Source organism: Oryza sativa, chromosome 12 (genome assembly GCF_034140825.1).
Source record: "Oryza sativa Japonica Group chromosome 12, ASM3414082v1".
Lineage (NCBI taxonomy): Eukaryota > Viridiplantae > Streptophyta > Magnoliopsida > Poales > Poaceae > Oryza > Oryza sativa.
Genome location: NC_089046.1, coordinates 28,104,079 through 28,122,873, shown reverse-complemented (window position 1 = coordinate 28,122,873; position 18,795 = coordinate 28,104,079). Strand labels below are relative to the sequence as shown.

The window sequence follows — 18,795 nt, the reverse complement described above, 5'->3', positions numbered from 1 at the left end:
TTTTAGTTGATTTATTGATCAATCAATTCACGAGCTCCTGATGTGCATACATTTTTCTGCTTATTTTAATTTTGTTTGTGTATCGATCTTAACATTTGGATGATTGTGAGCCGCGTGTTTCCTCTTGGCCAAAGCAGGACACACATCAGACAAAAACACACGTACACACAAATTTTTAGATTTTCTTTACCTTTTCCCTGTTTCTGTTTTATCTTTGGATTCGCTGAGCTAGGATAACTAAAGCTAGATCAGAATCCATCTCTACTATCTTAGGGTGTGTTTAGTTCACGCTAAAATTAAAAGTTTGATTGAAATTGGAATGATGTGACGGAAAAGTTGAAAGTTTATGTGTGTAGGCTGTGTTTAGATCCAAAGTTTGGATCCAAACTTCAATCCTTTTCCATCACATCAACCTGTCATACACACACAACTTTTCAGTCACATCATCTTCAATTTTAACCAAAATCTAAACTTTGCGCTGAACTAAACACAGCCGTAGAAAAGTTTTGATGTGATAGAAAAACTGGAAGTTTGAAGAAAAAGTTTGAAACTAAACTCGGCCTTAATTGATACTAGTTGCTACTCTTATTTATCATCTGAAGAATCTAGGTCTTTTTTCTCATATATTCCCTTCATCCTTAAATATTTAACGCCGTTGATTTTTTAAATATATTTGACCGTTCATTTTATTCAAAAACTTATGTAAAATATGTAAAACTATATACATACATAAAAATATATTTAACAATGAATTAAATGATAGGAAAAGAATTAATAATTACTTAAATTTTTTAATAAGACGAATGGTTAAATATATTTTAAAAAATCAAGGCCGTTAAATATTTAGAAACGGACGAAGTATAACCTCAATAAAATATCTGATGTAGTCAAAGAAAATGCAATATGAAGAAAGGATTGTTTAGTTTTGGATGAATTTAGTGGTGTGGGGGAGGGGGGGCGGCTTCTTATAAGAAGAAGAAAATATCTTATATGGAGTAGTAGTTGTAGGTTTAATCCACCCGAACAAACACCAAATCCAAATGGGTTAGGAGGAGGAACTAACGGCAGGATTGTTAACTAAACTCGGTCAAACCCGATAAACTGTAGTATTTATTGTTTTGAATAAAAAGATACTAATAATGAAAGATTCAGAAATCGGAACAACAGATTAGATTGGTTGAGATTATTATTCTTGCGTGACAAGTTCCAGGAGTCTGAGAGAAAAGGTTTGCTCTCTTTCCTCTGGCTCTGAAGGAGGATTGGATTCTCCCGCAAGCCACGGAACATCCCCAATCCCCACCCACCCCACCCGTGCGCCGCCGCTGCCGCGTCTCCGGGAGGGAGGGACACGGGATCGCATCGCATCGCATCTTTCTTCTTCTTCGTTGTTGTTGCTCCTCCTCCTCACGCCGCTCCTCCTCTGCTCTCCATGTCTCCTTGGAACCTAGTACTACTAGCTAGGTACTACTCCTAGTAGAAAGGACGAGGAAGAGGCAGAAGAGGGGTTGCCGAACGCCGCCGCCGTCCAGCTGGGTCTCCCGCCGTGCGATTGCTGGGTGGCGCGGCTGGCGTTGGAGCCGAGAGCGCGCCGCCGCCGGCTGGAACGACCAAAGAGGCCCCTTCGGTCGTTCCTCCGTCTCCGGTACCCGATTCGAGGTATGCCTTCTCCAAGCCCTATCCCCAACGCCCGCGTGCTCCTCAATCCATGGTCAAATTTTGGATTTTGCGCAGCAAAGGCCCTTCCTTCCTTTTCGCCACCGGATGATTATTTTAGCCTATCCTAATTAAGGACACCTTTTACCTCTTCTTCTGCTTCAATGCCAAACAAGGGTTTCTTTCTTTTGTTTTGGAATTATTATCCTGTAATGTGATGTAATAAATTCAATCCAATAAAGTTCTGTGTAGAATCTAGCCCCCAATTATAAATTTTGAATGCTCTGATTCTGATAGGAAAGGACATGCTGTGGCTCAGAAAACTCAACCCTAATTGCCTCCCTGTAAACAAAAAAATCTCGTCTTGCAGACCTAAAGCTTCAACGAATTTTTGGATTGTTCACCAAGCTGCTTCTTTCATCTTAGTTGCCGCACATTAATCTGTTTGGCTTCATCTGTAATCCTGTTTCTGCCTTTCTGTTTGACATGCTGCTTCTGCGCGCCTTAAAAGACATTTTTTTCCAAAAGAAGATAATGGCTTTTCGACGAACTGAACGTTCTGAGCATATCATTTAACTTTATTATTACTACTTTGCAGTTGTAACTAGTGCCTATAAGGTTGATCGTTGGATTTTACTCACCAGTTATGTAGATTGGATCAATAAGCCTAGATAGGTGTAGTTGCCCAGAAGTTTACACTTAGAATCCCCTTTTGTTATACATATCTAGTATTCTGAATGAGTTCTTCTTCTTCTTCTTCGTACTGGTTAGTACAGCTAAACAAAATACTTTGTAAGCAGCATATATTTATTTGCTCTATTTTTGTTTCAGGTTTACCAGTGAGGGGCCATATGGAGTTCAGTGGAGGCTAGAAGTTCGCACTGACATTATCAAAAGTTCTAGCTTGATTTATTAACCAACTAACCAGTATGTCCCTTCCTCCTTATATCATTGACTGTGTTTTCTCACATTAATAGACTTGCTTGTACATGAACTTAGGTTACAAACTAAAGCATGAGCCATCATAGCCATCAATTCTTCCAGTTGACACCTGCACACCCATTTCTATTCGTATATATGTTACTAACATGCTTCATAATACACATCATTGTTGTTTTATCTTTAGAAATAATAGGAAAGAGTTATGGGTATATATATAAAATGAGCACAAGGCCACAAAGCAACATCAAATATATCTTTTATACTGTCTTCATCATCACAAGCAGAACCTCTCATGTATGATGTATTCATAACATAAAGGTTGTTCTAGCTGATAACATCGTGTGAACTTAATATTGCAGTTCATGTTGAGGGCAAAGCAACTCGGCACGCTAACCCAGTGTGCACGGTCCTTCTACGTTAATGGGTCAAGGTGTGGTAGCACTGATGGAGCTTCATGCACATGCCCTGAAGATGAAACTTCTGCTCCAAAAAGGCAGACGGCTAATGGTATCGAGCAGAAGTTTCATTCAACTCGCAGACCCTCTGTAAAGGCTCAAACTCCATCTGTACAACATGTTGTTGGATCCATTGGTCGGGCCACTGGTTACCCTGCTCCAGCTGTTCATATTGTTCCTTCCAACTCATCTCAAGAGACAGAGCCAGCATCTGGCAACACTAGCAACCACCCTCGAACTCCTCAGGTGCTAGGAAATGATTATGTACAGCCTTCTAAGCAGACCGCCAGAAGCATTTCTCATTCTGCAATTGCAGGAGCTGGTGTGTACACTGAGTTAGTAAACCTCAAGTCCACATCAAATAATGGAGGCACCAATCAAGCTTCACAGATGGCCACTAGCTATTCTTACCAGCCCTTGTCGGATGCCCAGCCTTCTAATATCAAGTCACACAACCAGCATAGTCTTCCTGAGGCAAAGATGCCTTATAATCCTTCCGTGCAAAATAATCTTGGGAAGGGTGTATCAAGATCTGGCTATGCAAAATCAAACCAGAGTTTTTCAGGACCTCCTGCTATGGTTGCTAATTCACCATCGCAAATAAAGAATCAAAGACATCCTGGTCAGCGCCACACAAATTATCATTCTAACAATTTCAGTACAGATGCTAGGTGGGATGAAGTTCAAACCCAAAACTTGTCAGCTCCAGCTATGTATACTGGTTCTGGTCACAAATCTCAGGCCCTTGCGGGAACAATAAAGAGTCATGGTGGAGGACCTCAGTCTAACTTAAGATCATTGAAGTCATTGCGCTCAGTTGAACAGTACTACCATACACTGCAGCAAATGAAATGGGGTCCTATGACGGAACACGTTCTGGATAATCTCCATTGCAAGATAGATGCATTCCAGGCAAACCAAGTACTCAAGCTGCTTCATGACCACACCATTGCACTTGGTTTCTTCCAGTGGTTAAAGCGGCAACCAGGTTTCAAGCATGATGGTCATAGCTACACAACCATGATAGGCATCCTTGGACAAGCCAGGCAATTTGGTACGATGAGGAAACTTCTTGATGAGATGAACAGTGTTCACTGCAAACCAACTGTTGTAACATACAACAGAATAATACATGCATATGGTCGTGCAAATTATCTAAGAGAGGCTGTTAAAGTATTCGAGGAGATGCAGAAAGCCGGTTATGAGCCAGATCGGGTTACATATTGTACATTGATTGATATCCATGCTAAAGGTGGATACCTGGAATTTGCAATGGATTTATATACCAGGATGCAAGAAGTAGGGCTGTCACCAGATACTTTCACGTACAGTGCCATGGTTAATTGCCTTGGAAAAGGTGGTCACCTGGCAGCTGCTTATAAGCTTTTCTGTGAGATGGTTGAAAATGGCTGCACACCTAACCTAGTTACATACAACATAATGATTGCTCTTCAGGCCAAAGCAAGAAATTATGAAAATGTTGTGAAGCTGTACAAGGACATGCAGGTTGCCGGGTTTCGTCCTGACAAAATAACATACAGTATTGTCATGGAAGTTCTTGGTCATTGTGGTCATCTGGATGAGGCTGAGGCTGTGTTCATTGAGATGAGGCATGACTGGGCTCCTGATGAGCCTGTATATGGTCTTTTGGTGGACCTCTGGGGCAAAGCTGGCAATGTTGACAAGGCACTAGGATGGTATCATGCAATGCTTCAGGATGGTTTGCAGCCCAATGTGCCGACCTGCAATTCCCTACTGAGTGCTTTTCTTAAGATAAACAGGTTCCAAGATGCCTACAGCGTGCTCCAAAACATGCTTGCTCAGGGGCTCGTTCCATCTTTGCAGACCTACACCTTGCTGCTCAGTTGTTGTACTGAGGCTCAAGCACAGATGGGTTTATGCTGCCAGCTCATGGCGATCACTGGACACCCTGCCCACATGTTCTTGTTATATTTGCCCGATGCAGAACCTGGCGGCCAGAATGTGAGGGATCACACCAGATATTTCTTGGACATGATGCACAGTGAGGACAGAGAGAGTAAAAGGGGTTTAATGGATGCTGTCATAGATTTCCTACACAAGTCCGGCCTCAAGGAGGAGGCTGGCTTCATATGGGAGGTTGCTGCCCAGAGGAATGTGTACCCGGATTCTGTGAGGGAGAAGGACCCATCATATTGGCTCATCAACTTACACCTGATGTCGGAGGGCACTGCAGTGACTGCGCTGTCAAGGACACTGGCTTGGTTCCACAGGCAGATTCTGACAATGGGCAAATGCCCTGAAAGAATTGACATTGTCACTGGCTGGGGCAGGAGGAGCAGGGTAACCGGGTCTTCCTTGGTTAGACAGTCAGTTCAGAAGCTGCTACATCTCTTCGAATTCCCGTTCGTCACCACGCGAGGCAATACTGGATGCTTCGTTGGATGTGGGGAGCCACTGAATAGGTGGCTGCACAATCCTTATGTTGAGCGCATGCATCTGCTCTAGAGACTCTAGTGACTAGTGAGGTTATTCCAGTCAGAAATAAGGGACTCATCTAAACAGGGTGCAGTTTTGGGGGAAGAATGATGATCTGGTGCATCTGTCTAGATTGGTCTGTAGTCTAAGTTGTAGTTCTCTTTGATTCCTTATGCTTTGAAACCTCTTATTTGTGATAACATTTAGAGATGGCATTGGTGCATTTTAAGTGAGATTATCCTGTCTTAATTGATAGCCAATTAGAATCATTTCGTGTTCCAGCACGTCCATTGCTGTTCCAACCTTTTCTGGGAGCTTGAATGACTCGTTAGCTGCTACTGCCAACAGATAACCTTGAGTGTAACTTTATATCTGATTTTATGTTGGAGAAATGACAACTAGATTTGCTCACAGCTGTGCAGAGTACACAATCCACTACTTCTGAACTTGTTTGCTAACTAATAACAAGAGATTGTTTCACGGGTACATCTCTACAATCGATCATTGACCTCTATGTACATCTACAATGTCATTTGTCAATGTTAGTCTTCAGTAGTAAGAACAGGCAGGAGTCCTTTTTGCAGTGTGATACTTCATGATCCGTCCAGTTGCAAATATGGCTGTTGCTGCCTCATGTTGCTTGATGCCAATGTTCCTATGCTTGTCCCAGCTATATACCCACCGGTCCATGCATTCTGTGGAGAATGTAGAATAGATTATAGTTACAAACCATGTTTTCTACTTGAAAATAAGTGAAACATTTTTAATCAAAATAATATTCTATTATTTCAAGTGCTATACTTGATCGATGAGATTGAAATTTGCTTTGTCGTATGTAAAGATCTCCAAGTCTCTAATGAACAGTTCGATCTTTTAAAATAGGTGAAATTCTTTAAGGGAACTTGTAATGCGTACCTGAAAATTGAATCCGCCAGTGACCCCATCAACATTAAGTACCTGCACCACGGTCATGCTAAGGTCAATTGTTCTCTTGCTGATCCAGAGTGTTGCAAGTTCAGGAACAAATGTATACCTCTCCTGCAAAAAACAGGTTGGGCTGTTTCTTGCTTTCCATAGTGCTCAGCGATATCTTTAGAACAGGGCAGCAAATTAGACATATATATATGCAAGTTGATTCAGTTTTGATGAAAACTGCAACCAATTAAGACTAATAACCTCTGAAAGTGGAACACCTCCGGCGGTGACAAATTCATCTTTGAATTGACCCTACAAATGATGATGAGATAACAGTCTGTGAGTTTGGACAGACAAAAAATATTCTTACCTAAATGATTGCGCTCATTATGTTTTCAATTGGTATATTAAGATATCACATACCTTAGCGACAACCTCAAACATCCATTGCTTTAACCTAAGGGCTACTGTGTTTAGATTATTATTTGGTATGGACGCCCAGTGCATATCACCATCTAAACTCTGCGCGAGAAGATTTTAGTGATGAAACCATCAATTAAAATAGAGGAATGAGTAAAGAGCACCGCAGTAATATTATGACCTCCTGTTCTAGCAAGAATTTCCAAAATCTCTTCACCAGAGCGAACTCCATGGGAAAAGAGTTGTTTATTTTGTGCTTCTGCAAGGACTAAAACTTGTTAATTCAACTTCATCATTGCAATTTTTTTATTCAGCAATTAGAACATTCACAGGAACACAAGGAATATTTCTGCAACAGATTACAGAATCCATCTAAAGTCTTGATTAAAACACCCCAATATGTCAAATAGAACAGAGATTTGTACACGTGTCTATTTTTAGTACACACGTTCTGAATTATTAAAGCAAGGACAATCAAGTGTAATGTTAGTCATCAGAAATTCAGATCCTTAGATGAATGCGTGAAGGAGATTATAAAAAAAAAATAGAACATGTAAAGGGAATAGCACAAGAGTGAGAAATGAACCGCATGGTGATCTTTGTGCAGGAAAAGGATGCGCTTCACGTCCTCAATATGAATGTCGGGTATGAAGTCAACGGTGAGCTTTGCTGTGTTGGAAGAAATGTATGGGTATCAGTGAAGTGGATAATATAGACATTTACTTCTGTCTTACATATAATTGTAAAATATTATCATAGTGGAAAATTTCAGATACTTGATGAAACATAAAAATTCTCAATGCAGCTGCCAAAGAGTCAAACAGTAAAGCTAATTGGCTCAGAAGGTGGAGAGACCATTCTTTAGCTGTTTACTGTTTGTTAGAACAATACATCGAAGAATCATATGATCCAAGAGAACAAACAGCAAGAGAAGTGTTTCAAATGAAGGTAAGTTTGTCCAAATCCACTGACAGCATAAAGATTCCTAATATGAGATACCAGTAGTCTCATTTGTTATGAAACTTGCAACCATGCGTAACTCATTGAATAATAACTCAGCGACTTTAGCATTCTACATAGAAGTGACCTCATAAGGATGCCCAGCAAAACAGCAATCTGATAAGAAAAAGGCTCTGTTGTGGATCTACTGAATGCAACTTGTGCAAGTACGGAAACAGACAGACATGGCAAGTAAAATTGTGTTGCCATTTACCAGTAGGCTGCGAATGTAGTGCAATTCCTGCATAGTTCCATTGCATCTTACCTTGGTAGTTGTACTGATGCAGTTCACGTGCTCCCCATGCGGACAAACGAAGAACAACAGGCCCACTAAGCCCCCAGTGTGTAACTAACATAGGTCCAATCTGTAAAGACCAAGCAGTTAATGTAAGCAAACATCTATGAAACAATTGAATGTTGACATGTTCACCTGAGTTAATTCAGGAGCACTTCTCTTAATGCCGTCTAGCTTCAGTTTTGCTTTGACTATTGGGAATGTGACCTACATGGCAGGAGATAATGGGGTGAATAGCTCTTGTCCAATTGACTTGAAAAAAAAAATCTACAATATCAGCTTTCCTCCTTTTAGGAGCAAACTCAGAGGTGTTTTAAGTTTCATAGTAATGTTTACTGCAATTCTAGTGAAAAGCACAGACAGAAACATGAAAAATCCATTGAGGCAGCAAGCTAACGTGAATTCTGAAAGGGTTTCCATGCTTCCACTTGATTTGTGATTTCCACTAGATATCAGACAGAAAACAGGATACATATGCACATGAGATGCTTAAACTCGGATGGAACCTAGACCAGACCATGGAAGCACACAAAAACATGTTAACTCCAGACTCTTCATATGCAATACATGATTGTTTTGTTGTCAAAAGCATAACAGTGATGAAAACGAGATTTACAAGTCTTGGTTGCTACTTCATAACATAAGAGCCACAAAGGTATTCATGGATAAATACCCCAGAGAGGTCAGCCAATCGCTTGTCTGTAATTTTAAATGTGAAAAGGCTGGGCACTGGAGCAATAATAGAGTGACCAAATTGTGCAGCAATTGAATAACCCTGCAGGTAAGAAAAATGTAAAGGAGGAGAACTTTATGCTGTATTATACATCAATAACAAGAAGGGAGGAGCCAAACATCTTTTCTCAAACCTGCTGGCTGCTCCCTGTAGCAACTAAGACATATTTAGCGTTTACATGATCCACAAAATCAACGGTACGCTTCTCAACCTTCACAACAAACTTCCCATTTTCAGTGACAGATGCACCAGTCACAGCTTTACCAGCCTGCAGGGAAACTTCCATTCGATTGTTGTTTAAATTTCAGATGACAAATGAATAAACAACAGAGTCAATTAGGACAAGATACCTCCAAGTCGCCTTGCTTCATTCAGTAGGCAATCTACTATCGATGCAGAATTGTCAGTGACAGGGAAAACTCTACCATCATCTTCTGTCTGATATGAAATCGAACCAATAGAAACAGCCACGACATCAATAACTTGACCGGGTGGGTTCAGACTAATAGATGATCAATGGATGTAAAAGATTTATTTAATAATCTTGGTGTCATGACTATGATACCTTAAGCTCGACACCATGATCTGAGAACCAACGCATAGTATCCTGAGGGCCATGATTTTTGAAGAACGATCCTCTGAGTTCTTTGTGTCCCCTAGGATAATTTCTTGCCATCCCCTGAACAAGAATTCAACTGTCAGTCTGTTACAGTGAAAGTGAACAAAGGAGACGATAGGATAGAGCATATGCATCCAGTGTGGACAAGAACAAACCAATGGCTCCAGATGATGCCCGTTGGTGACATTGCATCGGCCACCACCAGAAATCTTGACCTACAGCAGCCTCGTCGGAAGTGGCAACAAATCAACAGTAACAATGATATATTCGGTGGAAAGGAAGTAGTGCCTGATGGAAAATAGAAATTAAAACAAACAAAGAGAATTTCTATACCTTGGACAAGAACCTTCCTTTGTCGAAGACTAGGACGTTGAGGTGGGGAGCCAGGGACTTGGCCCTTATGGAGGCGTACACCCCGGCGGCGCCTCCGCCCACCACCACCAACGACTGCGCCTCGGCCTCATCCTCCTTTTGCCAAGAACACGCTACCAGGTCCTGGTTGGACGCTGACGCAGAAACGGAGGACGACGAGCTCCTGCACAAGGCGAAGGGAGTGGCGCGGCGGGCGGCGGCGGCGGCGGGCAGCTGGAGTGACGGCCACTGCGGCATTTTTGCTTGTTGGCTCTCCTCCAGCTGAGCTAACCATGGTGTTTGCTTCTGCTTCTGGGCCTCATCTTTATTTGGGCCTCTTTGGTCCTCTTTGGGCTTTGCCATTTCAGTGGGTCGTGGGCCGTGGGCCGTGGCCTTCTTTTAAGTTGGGATCACCGTTTCTGAATGTGCTGTAATCTATTGATTCTTACTACACTTCTACATATACCAAACTGATGTGACATTGTCCCTAGGACGGACATTTGTTATTCAAGAAAAAGGAAAAATCTCATGACATTTGATTACTTTTGCTACAAAACAAGATTCTGTGAATTGAACACTTGGACTTCTCTATTTACCAGACCAGACGAGACAAACCAATTATCCGTGCACAGTACGGCAGCTGGAGAATACATAGTACATACACAATCTAGTACTACATACATTTGGTACAGGCACAGCTCAAGCAAGCGTGCATCATTCGAGATCCTGCATGCAACGCAGCAAGCAGCTTAGAAAATAAAAGCTCTCAACTCATCTCATGTGATGTGCCCACAGTTTTTGCAAACTTGACAGGCAACATGGCAGACAACAATATCAGCCAGCCAGAGCCTCACTACAGATCTGGCTGGAACCCAACAACAAACAGATCCGTTTCCAGTCCAGGACCAGAGTCACCGCTATTCATTCATTCATTCATTGCCTCTTGGTTGGATACATTGAAGCCCACATGTTACATACTGCCAGCTGCCCCCACACAAACAGTTACCAAATTCATCTATAATATGTCCATACAATTGACCGATTGATTATGAAAACATGCTTCTCAGTAACCGAGCAAAAAAACTCTGGCATTGCCATTGTGCTTCACCTCAAACACTTATATATTTTCAGGTGACCAAAAATTATATAACACTACCATGTAGTAGAAAGCTGGAGCAGGAGGGACAAAGATTACAGCAATTCGGTTCAAGTACACGTAGGTGATTGCAGAATTGCAGTCAAGTTAAAGCGAAACAGGAAAATCTGGAAAAAAAATAATCCTCTTTTTTCTTTCTTTATGGACAGGCTGGATCACACGGTGTAAGACTGCTGGATGGTCTCAATGTCGAGGCCTTTGAGCTTCACAACCGATTCTACATGCCCCTTGAGCGTATGGAGCTCCCTAAGCCTGTAACAAATCATCCCAAAGTTAGCTTCACATCGTTATCAACCAACTTATATGTTCAATGTAACTGTTGCCTGCCTATTGGCGCCAAAAAAAGATACTACTTTTCATATTCAAAAATGGATTCATGAGTAACAATGCACTGATGGAGAAAGGGACAGGTGGAACAATACTAAAGGATCCAAGAAATCGTATACGCAAGAAAGCATGATGTTTTGCAAGTGTAGTGTGGTCCTCCTACCTGGCAATCTCCGCCCTCCTCTTCGCCTCTTCAGCCATCTGATTGAGCTCATTGTAGCCAGCCTTCTCCGAGAACATCTTGGCATCAGGCGGCTGCAGTCCATGGAGGGTCCTCTGAGCATGTGCCCACTTGAGCTCCCTCTCCTCCTTACCAAAGTCCTTCTTCCTTGTGAAAGCGATCTGCAGGTAGACAAACATTAGTGAGAATCAGAAACTTAATAGGTGTGAGGGGCCAAGACAGTTGTGTAGCATGCATTATTAATTACCCTTTGCTCAATGACAAGATCCCATGCTTTCCCACTCAAAGCATATCTGATGAGGAACTTGATAATGTCGAGTGGGAAGTAGAAGATTAGATTGTAGAGCCACACAATACCAGCCCAACCCCACCCAATGCCTTTGATTGAGGTGAACGCCCAGTCAGCATACACAGCAATCAGTGTAGCAATCTGTATTTGTTTAAACCAAAAGTTTACGTCAATGCGGCTTTAACTCCTGAAGCAAAATATAAGAGGGAGACAGTGAGAGAGTAGGAGCAGACCAGCTGTGCAACCAAGAAAGCAAAGACCAGCAGAAATCCAGGGCGCTCAACAAATGACCAGCTGCGGGACCTTGTGACAAAGATGAGAGCTTGGCTGATGGTGCTAACTTGGAGGTAAACAGCAGAGGCAAGTTTTTGGAAATCATCTTGAGCTGTCTTCTCAAGGCTTTCAACATGAAATATTCTCTGAAATTTTATAAACAATAAGCTTCAGCGAGTAAAGCAAATAAGGTCCTAAAAGTAGTTCACTAACAATTTAACCATCGTTAGTAGCCAAGAATACTTGCATAGCTGGCTTAAAAATCATCACAAACAAATGTCTCAAGTCTCAACACAGTGCTCCTTACCGGGAAAAAGTCTGTCTTATATGCAGCCCAGAAGAAGATTACTGTCATCATTGCCAAGTATCCACCGAGGACAACTCCAGTTGTAAAAATCTCAGCCAGCTTCCAGCTGTCAGGTAGTGGAGATGGTTTTACCCGATCCTTTGATATAGTCATGATGGTACCTATCGATCACAGTACATAGTTGAATATCTTTATATGCTCATAATTTCTATTGTCAAAAAGCAAGTGTGAACATGTGCAGTGGTTGTGTGCCGGTGTGTGTGTGTGAGAGAGAGAGAGATTTACCATCATTTAGAATTGCTATGATTAGGACCATAAAAGGGGGGAAATCGAATTTCCAGATGAGCGCAAGTAGCATAAATCCAAGCTGTTGAAATTAACAAAGTGAATTAATCCCTCAGAAGTAACACAAATAGAGAACACTGGCACAATTCAGTGTTCAAGATGGATATATATCATAGCGGACAGTTATGGATTGAAATCTCGTAGTATTTGTAACTTGATCTGAATAACATAAAAAAATAATCCCTAGCAGTCGCATCAAGGATAATTGTTCAAATAAATAAATAAATACAGAGACTTGATGCAGCTTGATACCAACACATTAAATCACATAATTAAAAAATGCATGGATATAAAAGTTTTCATTCAGAAGTAAAAGCAAGATAAACATACCACTATACGAATGGTGATTGAGACAGCATAGATCTGCCAACATGAAAATGCATTAGAAAGATAAATTAGGGGAATAAACATATAAAAGAGTACTTGAACACTATTCCGCTTTAACATACAGTGTAGTTCTTCATACGCTGGAAAATTGCACGACTTGTAAGCACAGCACTGATGATCACACTAAGACCAGGTTCTGTGAGCACAATATCTGAAGCACTCCTGGCTGCATCAGTTGCATCAGCAACAGCAATACCAATGTCAGCTTTCTTTAGGGCTGGAGCATCATTGACACCATCACCAGTCATTCCACATATGTGCTTTCTTGCTTGCAGACGTTTCACAATCTCATACTTGTGCTCTGGACAAAAGCCATTCACTCAGTTAACTTAGAATTAAACAATTCATCTTTCCCAACTCTCAATCTTTGCAGTGTAATAACTCCTTATCACCATACCTGGGAATACACCAGCAAAGCCATCAGCTTTCTCAATGAGATCATCAACTGGTAAAGCGGCAATGGACTCATCCTTGTTCTGTCCCAGCAAAGCGGATGAAGGGTACATGTTTGTACCCATTCCCAGGCGACGCCCTGTTTCTTTTCCAATTGCCAGCTGATCACCTGAACATTAGGAGACCAATTAATAAACTAGGACAAAAGAACGCAAATAGCAGTCTTTTGAATGTAATGAAAACGGCTACCTCCAGGAAATATACTATTTTTAATCTGAGTTATGTTCTATTTATCAATAGGACTGCATCAAAACCATGTTCACTGTAAAAATAAAGTGACCAAACAGACAAACGGATAATTTGGATCATCCCATGGAAAGCACAGAACTAGGGTTGAAAAATCTGGCCAGCTAACAGCAGAACAGAATTTCCTGGTGAGGTCTGGGTGCTCACGACCATGTTCTTACATTGTACTATTTGGTTCTCATGTGAATCCTATTTTCCTTTTCTTTTTTTTGTTTAAAGTTGATTGTATAAATCGAGTCTCCAGAATTCTGTATTCCTGCATAAGCCTGAAAAAAAACTGACAATACAGAATATTTGAGCATGCACCTGTGATCATCTTGACATTGACACCAAGATTAAGTGCCCGCCGAATTGTTTCAGCACTGTCGTGCCTTGGAGGATCAAAAAGTGGCATGAGACCAACAAAATGCCATGGGCCACCAGGGCTTTCTTTCGTCCCCTCTGGTACTTCCTACATTCAACAACAGAGTAACACACCACTAAGATAACGTACGCAGTAAACAGTGAAAGAGGAAAGTCATGGTTTGCATGGACAAGACTTGGTAGTTACTAAAATCTACAATTACTTTAAACCTGTTCATGAAATGATACCATCGCTGCTGCACAGTGAAAATCAGGTTATGATAGATGGTGTACTGTAACCCTTCTCACCTGGTATGCTACAGCAAGCGATCTAAGTCCACGTTCTGCAAATTTGTCAATCACAGCATGGACCCTCCGCTCTATCTCCGGTTTGTTATGAGCAAGGTGGAGAATCTGCAGTCAATTATTTGAGTTTACATCATAACATTCTATGCCACAAAATTCAAGTCTGATTATAATGCTGTCTCTCATAAAGCAGCTAAGATATGAATAGCTGAAAAAAAAAGCAGTTCATTCTCCCCATACCTGCTCAGGTGCACCCTTACTAACACGATACATTTTGCCATCACCATCAATGTATGTCAATGCTGTTCTTTTGTCAGTAGGATTGAATGGCAGGAAATGAACTTCTTGAATACCAGCACGGGCCTGTGTTAAAATGTAGGCAAATAGTCATTTCACAACATAACCAAGGTGATATCAGCCACCATTTCAAAAACCTTCGACAAAGCAATATACCTCTTTTGGATCAGCTAGCATCCCAACTATTGCAGTATCAATAGCATCCTGGTTTTCTGTTCGTGATGCTCTAGCAGCCATGAGAATCACTTGGTCCTGAGTGATTCCTCTTTCAAAGACCTGGATTAACAAATTTGATGCTTTTTAACCTAGACATGAAAGTGTTAATAGAATAGAGATTTGTTTTTTCTCACATCAATGAGGTTCTTGTCCACGGTGAGCTTATTCAAGGTCAAAGTTCCAGTTTTATCACTGCAAAGAACATCCATGCCCGCCATCTCCTCAATTGCAGTCATTCTCTTTGTGATCGCTCCCTGAATATTTTAAGTGGTTAGCACATTATACAAACCAAAACTGAAAAGTGACATACATAAAGCAACAGATGCAAACCTGTTGAGACAAGCGGTGTGACCCAATTGCCATAGTCACAGATAAGACTGTTGGCATGGCTATGGGAATGCCTCCAATGAGAAGGACAAGGAGGTTGTCAATCCCGGGGCGGTATGCCCTGTGCTGGATAGGGTACATTACAATGATCTCAACAAACATTCCCACAGCAATTGAGCAAATGCAGAAATTCCCAATAGCCGTCAGGACCTGCGATAATCAGATAATAATATGAGTGAATTACCATGATAGTTTGATGAAGAATACACACATGTGAGGTGAGCATTTCAAACTAACCTTCTGGAAATGACCAACTTGGTTAGTTGAGTCAACAAGGTGTGCTGCTTTTCCGAAGAAAGTGTGAACACCAGTAGCAATCACTATGGCTTCGATCTCACCTTGCTTGACAGTCGAACCAGAATAGACACCATCACCAGGACCTTTGGTGACAGGCAATGATTCTCCAGTCAGGGCAGACTACAACATGAGAGATAGTGAGGAGAAGCCTTGATGGATCATCAAAAGGTGAAGGCAACTTTAAGTCGAGCAATGGGAAGAACCTGATCGATCTTCAAAGGATCTCCCTCAAGGAGACGCGCATCTGCAGGTATAATGTCTCCAAGTTTAATACTTACGATATCCCCTGGTACAAGGATGGCCGCCTCTTCCTCAGTCCATCGGCCATCACGAAGCACCTGAAGAACACAAAATATGTCTCATGGATTCAGAATTGTGAATGGGCCTTACAGGCACATGAAACCTGCCTTGAGAACATAGTGAACAGCATAAAAGGTAAAACCTTGGCCTTTGGTGCAAGACGGGCCATGAGTGCAGCAGCAGCATTGCCAGCATTGTTTTCCTCAATGAAACTGATTGTCGAGTTGATAACAAGAAGAGTTATGATACCAACAAAGTCCTGCCAATCCGGTGGCTTCCCCTGATGATACAACACAAGACAACAAATGTGTTATGTAATCAACTCCTGAATTCTAACCAACAAGCTAGGCAAAATCGGAATTGGCTCAGATATCTAACTGCCTTACCCCTCCATTCGCCAGCGCAATGGCCATGATAGCTGCAGCTTCCATGACCCATGAGAGTGGATTCCACATGAACCCCAAAAACTTGAGGAACTTGCTCTCCTGCCAGTGCCACCATCAAAGTCCCAACTCTTAAGCATTTTCAGACATCTCAGATGCATTTTTTTCTGAAACAGTAGATAAGGAACAAAGCAAACCTCCTTCTCCTCAAGCTTGTTGGGGCCAAAGATTTCGAGGCGCTGCTGCGCCTGCTGAGTTGTGAGACCCTCGCGGCTGCATCTCAGGTTCTCAAACACTTCCTCGAGGGGAATATTCTCCTGCAGGAAAAAAACAAACAAACAAGAATTCACCAATCCAACTCCATGGACGAAAACGGAAACACAAGAAGCATCAGCCCGCCCACCGAATTGTCAGCCGTCACCTATTAATGCATGCAGCCATTGCCACTACAACTACTATTTCGAGAACGGCTGAGCCAGAAGCAAACAAGGCTGGAGCTGGAGATGCCAATGTCGCCACCATGGAATTATTTGGCAGAACGAACCGCAGAAACCCAGATTTACAAGAGCAAATAAACGAATTCTCACAGAACGAAAAAGGGAAAGAAAGAACGGCAGCCATGCAGGGTGCTAAAGAAACGCTAGCCAGTCACAAGAAACGCCAAGAAAACAGGAAACTCGTGAGTGATTGCAACCCAAGAAACCAGGAGCACATGCCCGAATTCCGCGGAACAGGAAGGAGCACCAATCTAGTAAAAGAACGGAAAAGAGAGCACAAAGACGCAAGATTTTGGCGCCGCCGGAGTAGAGAGTAGAGAGTTGAGAGTGAGTTCCTTACCAAGTCGACGGCCTCCTTGAGGACGGCGTCGAGGTTGCCCTCCTTCTCAGCCATGGAGGCACCTCGCAGATGGATCTCCCACCACTGCCTTCTCACCTCTCTCTACCTGTATCCCACCTGTTCGGCTCCCTTCCAGATTTATTTATATGTGGGATAAGCAAAGGAAATCTTGCTTGCAAACGAATGAAAGTTAGTATATGGATAATTTACCTGTGCAATTGCAATCTGGATGGAATTGGATGGGGGTAACTGAAGGTGAAGGTGAAGGAGATGAGATGGTTGTGGAGAGTCACAGGGAGAGGAGTGGTAGGAGTGGGACTCCACTCCACAAATGAATGAGGAGGTAGAGAGGAATGTGGAGGAACAGAGAAACATAACCTTTTCAAATACACATGGAATAAATTGTGGATAAAAAGCCACATGAGGAATGAAACAGAAAAAAAAAAGGGATATTTTTCTGGAACAGAGTAAGAAAAGGGGGATTTTTATCTCGTGCTGCATTTGGATTTAGGGTTTGTTGGAACCATGCCACCCTATATTTGTAAAATTTGAGATATGTCACCCGTATCTCAATGACATGTATGACCCATATGAGTCAATGACATGTGGGTCAGGGTGGCATATCACAAATTTTGCAAATTTTGTGTGGCATGATTCAAATTGTCCCTTGGATTGGATGGGATTTATTGTAGATTTGTAGCCCTTCCGAGAACTCGTTTGCTAAAACTCCAACTTCTAAATTTAACTTAAGAAGTTGGATCTGGAGTGGAGTCGTGAAGCAACATAAATCTAACTCCACATTTCTAGTTCATGTATAAAATCGTTAGCAACAAGAACAAAAAATTACTTCATATGTTAGACATTGCTATCAAAATTATATATAAAGTTGGTGGCAATAAGAAAAAATATAGTCCACTCCCTAGCTTAAAACATTGTCGCTAGACGATGCTCCCACGTGTCAGCCTTTTAACTACAATTAATAACTCCTAATAATATGTGGTTTTACCTTTATTTTTTATTTTTGAACTTTCTTGTTTTTCTATTTTAAAAATAAACATTTTAGAAACTTATTTTTAAGATCAACCAAACAACAATATCACGTCAGTCTAAAATAACCTAAAATAACCTGAGAGCATTACTTAGCTAGCTGACGTGGAAGTGTTATTTGTTCTTACTGGCGTAGCAAAACAAAACTATCATGTCCATTGTGGGTAGCGTGACAGTATTATTTTGCCACGTCAGGTGAGTTGGCGTAGCTAAAAAGTTCAAATTTTTGGAAATAAGTTTTAAAAGAGTTTATTTTTAAAACAACAAATTAAAAAGGTTAAAAAAATAATGAAAAAAACTATTTAATTCTGCTTGGTTGTAACTTAACTTTTAACCAAGCCCGAGGAAAAAAAACTAATTTTATCCAAATGGCATGGTCAACATATCAACATCTAAGGGACAAGGTTTGAATTCTTGTTTAGAAAAAAATAAAACCGTTGATAAAATTAAAAAAGCATGTTTTGCACCCCAAAAAAAACCCAGCATTACCAGTCCATGAAGCATCAAAAAAATGGATGCTAAAAATGCTTGAGCACCAACAAATCAATCAACTCAACAATATGCTATTAATTCTGTGTAA

General features: G+C 41.4%; 3 protein-coding genes across 4 annotated transcripts; 1 reads left to right on the top strand and 2 right to left on the bottom strand.

Annotated features, from left to right (window-relative positions):
- The first annotated feature begins 1,216 nt into the window (after positions 1–1,216).
- On the top strand, positions 1,217–5,791 carry LOC4352912 (pentatricopeptide repeat-containing protein At1g74750). The gene is made up of 3 exons (XM_015764596.2): positions 1,217–1,656; positions 2,485–2,580; positions 2,955–5,791. The coding sequence occupies exon 3, from the start codon at positions 2,958–2,960 to the stop codon at positions 5,535–5,537; it is 2,580 nt and encodes an 859-aa protein (XP_015620082.1). The 5' UTR covers positions 1,217–1,656; positions 2,485–2,580; positions 2,955–2,957; the 3' UTR covers positions 5,538–5,791.
- A 49-nt stretch (positions 5,792–5,840) lies between these two features.
- LOC4352911 (uncharacterized) lies at positions 5,841–10,386 on the bottom strand. Its single transcript, XM_015764597.3, has 15 exons — positions 9,822–10,386; positions 9,644–9,703; positions 9,435–9,548; positions 9,220–9,307; positions 9,003–9,148; positions 8,810–8,911; positions 8,272–8,343; positions 8,107–8,206; positions 7,429–7,511; positions 7,024–7,101; positions 6,846–6,944; positions 6,684–6,734; positions 6,541–6,597; positions 6,423–6,464; positions 5,841–6,202 (listed from the first exon to the last, which is right to left on the bottom strand). Exons 1-15 carry the CDS (start codon positions 10,200–10,202, stop codon positions 6,101–6,103), a joined length of 1,575 nt encoding a protein of 524 aa, XP_015620083.2. The 5' UTR covers positions 10,203–10,386; the 3' UTR covers positions 5,841–6,100.
- Positions 10,387–10,942: 556 nt separating this feature from the next.
- Positions 10,943–17,523, bottom strand: LOC4352910 (plasma membrane ATPase 1). 2 transcript variants are annotated; one of them, XM_015764748.3, is made up of 22 exons: positions 17,379–17,523; positions 17,169–17,297; positions 16,529–16,648; positions 16,335–16,433; positions 16,091–16,228; positions 15,852–15,986; positions 15,589–15,768; positions 15,295–15,501; positions 15,099–15,218; positions 14,905–15,024; positions 14,692–14,814; positions 14,455–14,559; positions 14,110–14,254; positions 13,502–13,666; positions 13,167–13,405; positions 13,048–13,080; positions 12,658–12,739; positions 12,373–12,533; positions 12,026–12,211; positions 11,751–11,933; positions 11,486–11,664; positions 10,943–11,247 (listed from the first exon to the last, which is right to left on the bottom strand). In XM_015764748.3, exons 2-22 carry the CDS (start codon positions 17,220–17,222, stop codon positions 11,151–11,153), a joined length of 2,871 nt encoding a protein of 956 aa, XP_015620234.1. In that variant the 5' UTR covers positions 17,223–17,297; positions 17,379–17,523; the 3' UTR covers positions 10,943–11,150. The 2 variants fall into 2 exon arrangements, with proteins under 2 accessions (XP_015620234.1, XP_066162736.1); XM_066306639.1 differs by having other exon boundaries at positions 17,169–17,285.
- Between the last annotated feature and the right edge of the window lie 1,272 nt (positions 17,524–18,795).

Excerpts from the sequence above, each read along its gene's own strand:
- LOC4352912 (XM_015764596.2), top strand. The coding sequence starts at position 2,958 with ATGTTGAGGGCAAAGCAACTCGGCACGCTAACCCAGTGTGCACGGTCC.
- LOC4352911 (XM_015764597.3), bottom strand. The coding sequence starts at position 10,202 with ATGGCAAAGCCCAAAGAGGACCAAAGAGGCCCAAATAAAGATGAGGCC. Across the intron at positions 9,704-9,821 it reads AAGGAAGGTTCTTGTCCAAG|GTCAAGATTTCTGGTGGTGG; the intron begins GTATAGAAATTC and ends AGGCTGCTGTAG. Across the intron at positions 7,512-8,106 it reads GCATCAGTACAACTACCAAG|CAAAGCTCACCGTTGACTTC; the intron begins GTAAGATGCAAT and ends CTTCCAACACAG.
- LOC4352910 (XM_015764748.3), bottom strand. The coding sequence starts at position 17,222 with ATGGCTGAGAAGGAGGGCAACCTCGACGCCGTCCTCAAGGAGGCCGTC. Across the intron at positions 13,406-13,501 it reads CTTTGCTGGTGTATTCCCAG|AGCACAAGTATGAGATTGTG; the intron begins GTATGGTGATAA and ends GCTTTTGTCCAG. Across the intron at positions 13,081-13,166 it reads AGCGTATGAAGAACTACACT|ATCTATGCTGTCTCAATCAC; the intron begins GTATGTTAAAGC and ends TCATGTTGGCAG.